Here is an 8622-nt window from a genome sequence, read left to right on the forward strand (position 1 = left end):
CTCGTGTACAATGTGTCTCGTCTCCTCTGTTATTTCCAATTTTCACCTGTTGTCGTCGACCCTGGAGATAGCTGGAGAACCACTGTAGTGCTACTCCGCTTATGCCAATAGCTTGAAGCTCGTTAAGTAGTAGTTCATGGCGTACCCGATCGAAGGCCTTGCTCATGTCCACGAGTACAACCCCGCAATACTCGCCCTTGTCCACACTCATCATCCAGCGGTTTACTGCGAGAGTTAACGCATCCTCACAGGAGTGCCCTCTGCGGTAGGCGAATTGCTCGTCTGGGAGAATACGAAGCTCAGCGTGATCTTGAAGGTCTAGTCTTTATAGTCACTATACTAGTACTACAATGTAGAGGGTTCATAAAGGCAAATTTTGTCTGGGGTGAATTGAAGTCGGGGGTTCGCCCTAGCCCTGTACGTTGCATTTTGCATGGCAAGACAATTATTTTGAAAAATGGGTTACGGGGTAACTGTTTCCCATGCCCCCCCCCCCCCCCCTACTATTTTGACCTGGCTAGAACTTAGAAGTAGAAGTAGAACCCTGGTCTGGAGTACTCGTAGATCTACAATAATTATGCCATACCAGTAGGCAGTACTGTATGTCACTATCCATTGTATCTCACATGTGTGGAAGAAGCTGGGCAACAGCCAACACGTCCACGTGGAGTTTGATTTTTCAAAAAATTCCGGCACGTGTGCACTTACTTCACATGCACAGCATGAACAGATCGTCAGATGTGAAATAAACAGTACATGTACTATCAGTAGATCGACGAAAAGGTTGGAGCAACAGTCGAGAGTCCTCTCATGGCGAGCTTTGATGGAACTATGCCATGTCTGAGATCTTGGGTATCTGCAGGAAACTTCTGGAGCCCTCTGTGGACTTGAACGATTTCGAGACTGTTCGTAGGAACTACGGGTCAAGGGATCGGGAAATTCCATTCGTTCCTAAAATCAGCGTAGAAGAATTTTTTGAGAGATTTCTGTTACCGAACAAAGCATGCCTGATCGGAGAAAGTTTGACTAGTGACTGGCTGGCGAGGCGTGACTGGGTTGGAGAGGATGGCAAGCCGAATTGGCCACATCTCAGGCAGAGATACGGTATGCTTTTATCTAACTGACCCTGGCTTGTTTGATCAGCAATCATGTAAATTTTAAAATAATTATGAAGCTCATAATAATATTAATAATAATAACATTATGTGTTTGGATGGATCTACTGTAGTACTGGTGGTCATAGACTACCAACCCCATTCAGATTTCTCGAATGCATGAGTAGGTTAAAAATGCATGCATGCCTGCCTGACAGGCCTCACTTGGAAGAAAGAAAGATAATGTGCCGGCTCTACATTTTCCGTCGGGTCAAATTTCTTATTTCTGTGCGCGAGGTACATTTCTCTGAAAAGAATGAATAGTAATTTTAGCACTGGTGTAGCCCAGAGACAACGTGTGTTGACGATGTATGGATACATGTGCGAGAGATAGAACAAAATAAAAATATCAATGGATAAAGTAAATAAATAAAGTCCCATGGAATATCGACAGGCATGCATAATACATCCTGTGTTTGGGTTGCGCAAAGGAACATAAACTACCGCATGCCACACTATGCATGATAGTAACATGTATCATGCAGGTGTACGGGGTCATCAAGATGACGGGTGTGTTCCATCATCTCATTTACAGCATGAGCTAGCCAACTTATAGTGACTATCCACTGCATCTGCTGTCTACCACACGCATGCAACATTTCTCAAATGCACTGCTTTTACTATTTATTTTGTTCCAAACAACTTCCCAAGTGCATGATGGCGAACAGCACTAAAGTAAACATACAACACATCTAGATACAGCCATTTTAATGGTGAATTCATTCCACCGCTGCTTGAGGTCTATTCCATGCTATCTGTTCATGCATGACTTGTGTCCAGGTGAGACCAAGGTACCGGTGGCTGACTGTGAGCAAGTCGAGTACGGCAGCCATGTCAAAATTGAAATGACCCTGAATGAGTACCTGGACTACTGGCAAGATGACATCAGAACTCGTTCCGATGATGTCGCCGGTAGTCGCAGACGTATTCTCTATCTGAAGGATTGGCATTTTGTAAGGTATGTGGGTAGTACATGCAGTGTTGTTAGTCTTGTTGTAGCGCCGAATATCGCATCTACTGTGAGAAACTCCTCTTCTCTGTCAACAGGCGTGCTCCACGAGCGCATGCCATTCGCTTCGCTTGCTTATCTCACATGATATGCATGTTCAATCAGGTGCTAATGAAAACTGGCCACTGATGTATGTGTCGTATCTGCGTCACACTACAAAATGGCTCGGTATTTGGGTGAAGAACAATAGATATGGCATCTAGGTGCGGCGCAAGGTGCCCACGCTCCAGCTGCATTCAGATCCGAAGGATTCTTTGAGAGTTGGCCATCATTTTATTGCTGTGTGTACGTATGTACTTTTGCCAGGGTTTTCAAGGATTCTCCCATTTATCATGTGGCCGCGCCATTCCAGTCGGACTGGCTGAACGAGTACTGGGATGCGTCTGGCACTGACGACTATCGCTTTGTATACATGGGTCCAAAGGGAACATGGTCAGTCAATCACTATCTAATATTGTACATGCACTGAAGTAACATACGATATAATGTGATTCTGCAGTGGTTGAGATAGGTTTGCCTCTGGCTCACACCAGGCCCGCACAAGGCAACGGGGTAGCTGTAGACAGCTTATTCACAGTCCTGTACATAGTATTCAGGCAATGGATGGTGTTCTGCTGTCAGGGAGAAGTACAAAATGAATGATGCGGGAATGAAAATGACAAAGAACAACTGACAGCACCACGTGTTATAAAATAGACCATGTACCCAATACGGCACTGAGGACAAATGGCAAACTCTTGTATCACCGTTGCATATACCGTATTTTTCTGGTTGTAAGTCGACCTTTTACGACTTAAAATAGAAGGAGAAAGGGTGGGGGTCGACTTACAACCGGGATTCGACTAATAACCGGGAACTATCAGTATCTTACAAAAAATGACCTGCACTGCATGCACGAGTGCACCATGTGTATACATTTTTGCCAGTTTATTGGCCTTTTTCAAGGATTGGGACGTTATGCCCTCCAATAAGGAATGTTTACATGATTTGTTGATGTGTTAGTAGCAGGAGGTGGTTAGTAGTGCTTCTTTGGGTGAAAACTTTATAACGCAGAATTGAGACCTCCGGATACGGGGGTCGACCTATAACCGGGGTCGACTTACAACCAGTAAAATACGGTATGCACGAGCACAATCACGCACAACTGTTGCAGCATGCAAGTATTCGTGATCTCTTTCGATGACTTTCTCGAGTGAACCGGGACTAGAATTTACGATGAATTCCAGTTGTTCGTTTGCATGGTCACATTCTGCTCTTTCTGACCATTTGAGAATTTTCGGTCACAAATGTGTAATGGAACGCCCCTAATATATTGCATGTGCATTGTGTACGTGTCCTGTTATTCATGTACATTCCTATGTGTACTTTGTTTGCTACTGGCCTTGCAGGACTCCGTTTCATGCGGATGTATTCAGGTAATGCCAGCATCGATACCCATTCTGTCACTATAGACTGTAGACTGTGATGGTCTTCAGCAGGGATTGTAATTGTGTATTTCCAGTATCTAATTGTACACTACTACAAAGTACTCTCTGATTTTCAGTAGCAGTCGGGTCACAAGTAGCCGCACAAACGATCATCGTGTGGAGTTAATGAACAAGTATTTTGCATGATGTGTTGAGGCTATTCTTCTGACGAAACAGGCTCCTAGTTAGCACTGATGAATTTGTGAATCTGCTGCAATGTGTGGGCGGCGTCTGTGTGTTCGTTCGCAGATCTTATAGTTGGTCCACCAATATATGCGGCCGCAAACGGTGGCTTCTTTTCCCGCCGGGCGAGGAGGTGGCATTTCGAGACCGATTTGGTTCATTCCCACTTGATGTAACATCAGACGATGTGAAGAACAGTGGTCAGTTTCCGGCGTATGAGCAGGCGACACAGCCGATAGTTGTTATTCAAGAAGCTGGACAAACAATTTTTGTGCCCAGGTAGGTAGACGTGTGTGCACGTGCGTGTGTGTGTGTGTGTGTGTGTGTGTGTGTGTGTGTGTGTGTGTCTGTGTGTGTGTGTGTCTGTATGGAATACTTACAATGCAGTGTTCTGAGCAGACTTTTCTTTGCCATTCTGTGACAACTATCAATCTGCCTGTGCCTAGCATTGCTGGAACATACTGGGATGAAACTTCAAAGATGGTGTAACACACAGAGAAATCTTCAGCGTTGCTGGTCAAGCTCATTTGTGCCAGCTAACAAGACACCAAAGAATGATTATTGTTTTCTGTCTTTTTTATGTTCCCAGTGGCTGGCATCATCAAGTGGAGAACTTGGTAAGACCAACTAGTAACGAGTTGTATCACTCTTTGACGTTTTCCAATTACATATTACCGTAAAGTACCGTTGATCCGCCCCCTCTCTAATTTCCGCCCCCTGTCGAATACCTGCCTGTGCAACGACTTCGACGTAAACAATGAAGCATGGTGTTGAACGGATGCATGCACTGCTGTACCCAATGCGAGCCAGTGCAGGATGAAAAATGTGCACAATTCAGTCTGATATTCTGCTTTGTTGTACAATTGCGCTCGGTGAAATCCGACCCAACGTGCAAAGCTGGCGCTCTGGACCAGGTCCGATTACAGCATTGATCCTGTACATGTGTACATACAGCCGCATTCGTGCACCTTCCAGAGCGTCAAGGGCCGTGCAAGTTGAGGGCGTCAAATGTGCCCTCCGGGTCGGATTTCACCGAGCGCAACTGTATATTGTACTGCACTTGGCCGACTTGATATAATTCCCGCACCGCTGCACCCTGCCGAAAAACCAAGTTGTACGCACGACGTACACAAAATAACGTACTACAACAGTAGTAACTAGTAATACCGGTATCTCCAATGATACTCCCCTATATAGGGTACTCGTGCCCGTATCATAAGGGGAAATATACCCTAAAATCAATTTTTCACCAGTTGTAGTCTTCGGGGTGCTCAGTCCAATGATCTTGGTCCGAGGAAGCTGAGACGCTCCCTTCTTCCTTTATTCCCAATCGAACTCGCCACTTCCACCGAAACTGGGTGATTGCACCCTACTAGATGGGGATTTGTATGCAAAATGTCACTAAAAGCATCATTTTGTTCTTATAAAAGCACGGATGACCACGATTGGCCCATATGCTGTAATCTTTTGGACGCTGAGTCTCGAAGACTACAAGTGGTAAAAATTGATTTTAGGGTATACTTCCCCTTTAATTTCAGTGTCCAGATAACTGAGTTACATGTATGAGTGTACTTTTTATGTGAACATGTTGATATTTACGGACGGCCCCTAGGATTCTGCAAGAGAAATATCTCCAATTTAAACTTTCGCCTATTTTTGTTTGTGCTCAACAGGAGGATACCGTTTCCATCAATCACAACTGGGGAAATGCATGTAATGTTGTTTATCTGTGGAAAGGCCTGAAGGATGATCTCCTGGAGGTGAGCTTCTTGCATTTATCCCACGCTGGCAACGCTTCGAATATCCACACGTTGATTTTTAAAGTCATATTAAACTGTTGTGCTCAAGCAAAGTCCTTTTAGAATAATATTAATTCTGGCACACCAGTTGCACTTGCATGCATGTGTACATGCAAATCCTTTGCAGAAACCAACTGCTGTATGAACATTCAGGATACGGTAAGCAGTTCAAGGGACCAGTAAGTTTTGGACATTGGAAAAGAATTGTGACTTGTGCTCCATGTGCTACTAGGTTGAGAAAGCCATCTCTGACTGTCGAGATATGGACGACTACCACACACACTGTCAGGTGAGACGACCTCATCATCATTGCATTTATTTCTGCAATACAAATGTATAGATAATACATTGTCATGTCATTGAAATTAATGATATGAAATTATGAACAGTTGTCATTGAAAAAGTGGTGACTCAGAGATTTGAATACAGCAACGCTCACTCCACGCGCATTCATGCTATACTAGTAAGTCATTGCCATATTCTTTGTCCACAAACTGCTTTGCAAAGAGAATGCATGTTTATTGTGGTTGTCACTCTTGTCATTCTTGTTGCTCTTTGTCGTTGCCTCATGCCAGGTGCTTTTGCGTTCCCACAGCGGCCTCAACTATCCAGGCTTTCTCAAGCTGATCTTGACCGTCGGCAGTCAACGACTTGATAAGATGGAGAAATTTCTCCAGCAGCTGGGCAGTGAGAGCAATACTGCTGGAGAAGCAGACAGGGCTGCCTCGACACGTGTAATGACAGAACAGCTATGCTGTAGCAGTGAACGGCAGCTCAAGTTCACTGGAAACCACTGGAACCTCTTCGACTTGACCTGCATGCGCCTGGTGCTACAGGATGTGCTGGCCCAGTCACTAAGTGAAGCGTTCACTGAACAAGAGCAGCCCAGCATTATGGAAGCATCCGAATTGCTCAAAACCGTCACGAATTGCACCTTGCTGTTCCTCAACGCCCACACAACACCAGAACAGTGCACAAGAACGTGATAGAGCGTCAGCCATCACTTAATTTTACATGGAACTCAATTTTCAACAAGACAGCACTGACTGTACTTCTACAACGAACAGTCATGTCAGACGATTCATGAAAAGAAATTATATTTCAGCTTGGGGTGAATTTCTTGTAAAAAATAGTACACTGGTTTTCTCAATTTTGTACATTTTCATATAAAAAAAAGGATGAATATTCTTTTTAACAAACTAGGATAAAAAAGAGGTTATATGAAGTACACAAGCTAACGATAGTAGTAGTCAACGTGTACAATAGTTACTAATGGCATATGTTCACACAGCACTAAAAGCTAAACAAAAACAGCCTAATAAAAACTGAAAAGAAGGAAACGGTGAGTTTCGATGTTACATGGATGCACGTACTGTCTGTAGCACGGCCTTTACAGGCGTGTGCTAACTAGCTCAACCAACAACACTGGCTCTGCTCTGCGTGGAAACAAGACGACGGGCCAGTGGAGAGTGGGCCATGTGTGCATGGTGTTAAAAATGGATGACAAAATAGGAAAGTATGGGACTAGTGGCTTGTCTTGGCCTCCAGACCTGCGCTAGTAGCAACTTAGCTTGGTCTGGCACAGCACACATTTGCACTACCCTATGCAGCACATTGCACAGTGTGTACATACACACACGGCCGGTGCTACCATTCCGCCTCGCCTGTAGATCGCGCGAACACATGGTCTTTGCCATTCAAGTTCATGATGCCATCCTTGAATGTAAATTTCCACTTATTTCGTGTCCGATTGACTTTGTCAAACTGGCAGACTACGACATTCTCTGTATCAAAGTGGTCCGATCCATCTGATTCACTGCCATCGTCACCAGACCCTAGCGGGTCATCATGTACATGGTCTGACTTGTCACCGCCCTCGTCAAACTCTTCCAGCAAGCCGTCATCATCATCGTCGTCATCGTCGTCATCATCATCGTCATCGTCGTCATCCTCGTCATTGTCCTCGTCGTCATCGTCATCATCCTCTGATGAACTGCCCGCATGTGCACCATCAAGCTGTGGAATTTTCTTTTGGACCGGTGCAGGGATGGTGCCTGCTGCGGTGCCCACTGCTGTCGTTGTGGCTATTATGCCGGTTACTGGAACATGCACACTACTTGCCTGTCCTGGTAGAACAGATTTATGTTCCAGACATGGCCGTTTGGCTGGAGGCCCCTGTGCGGCTACGGTTGCTGCGTGGAGTTGAGCAGCTTGCATCTGCACAGCAGCTCTCGCCTGCAGCATTTGAATTCCTGGGTGGGATACATTGGGCACTGACCCTAGATTAGGAAACAACGGCAATTGACTCAGGGTAGCCGTAACAGCAGCGTCGGCACTGCTCAGCGTAGCTGCAGTAGCAGGGGTCCTCTTCAAGCCAGTTGCTGCAGCCAGATGACCGAGAGCAGTTGCTTGAGGCGTTTCAGTACTAATATCTACAGCATGAGATTGCTCCACTTTGGACTTCCAGATCGATGATAAATCTCGCAGAACCTGCTCGTCCACTCCCTCGTTCAAGAATGCATCTCTACAATTTTTCATAACATCATTCATAACCGTTTTGTAGAATCCTGCGACATTATTGGGGCCACTCATGATTGCCCTTCTTCCTCCTTCGAGGACCTTTTCTTTATATACTTCGAGCTTCACGCATGCGCAGTTAAATCAATTATCCTCGAACCCAGATCAGGGAGACCGCGATATAAATAATGCAGTGCATCGATAAATCAATGAAAATAGTTCAAAATACACAATCATCGATCGTATCTACGTCTCTGACATACAATGCACGAAGACGCCTGGATTCCAAGCCAAGGCTATTACAAGTCTACAGAGCTAGAAAAGTACAACTACAACTTGAGTACAAGTGCCAATGAAAAGAAATTGTTTTACTGTTTCGGATAGTTGCTGTGGTTGGCTATCAATAATTACAAATACAAAGCAACAAACAAGAATGGATATGAACAAAGCCAATACTGTATATGAAAAAGTAGAGAGTACATGACTGTATTCAA

General features: G+C 44.8%; 2 protein-coding genes across 2 annotated transcripts; one reads left to right on the forward strand and one right to left on the reverse strand.

Moving 5' to 3' along the window:
* Positions 1–743: 743 nt before the first annotated feature.
* On the forward strand, positions 744–6957 carry LOC135815036 (2-oxoglutarate and iron-dependent oxygenase JMJD4-like). Its single transcript, XM_065328261.1, has 9 exons — positions 744–1104; positions 1935–2112; positions 2470–2595; positions 3552–3578; positions 3879–4091; positions 4402–4429; positions 5486–5572; positions 5844–5900; positions 6187–6957. The coding sequence occupies exons 1-9, from the start codon at positions 837–839 to the stop codon at positions 6595–6597; spliced, it is 1395 nt and encodes a 464-aa protein (XP_065184333.1). The 5' UTR covers positions 744–836; the 3' UTR covers positions 6598–6957.
* On the reverse strand, positions 6598–8252 carry LOC135815039 (TFIIA-alpha and beta-like factor). The gene has a single exon (XM_065328263.1). The coding sequence runs from the start codon at positions 8201–8203 to the stop codon at positions 7259–7261; it is 945 nt and encodes a 314-aa protein (XP_065184335.1). The 5' UTR covers positions 8204–8252; the 3' UTR covers positions 6598–7258.
* Between the last annotated feature and the right edge of the window lie 370 nt (positions 8253–8622).

The sequence above is a fragment of the Sycon ciliatum genome, chromosome 4 (genome assembly GCF_964019385.1).
Source record: "Sycon ciliatum chromosome 4, ocSycCili1.1, whole genome shotgun sequence".
Taxonomy (NCBI): Eukaryota; Metazoa; Porifera; class Calcarea; order Leucosolenida; family Sycettidae; genus Sycon; species Sycon ciliatum.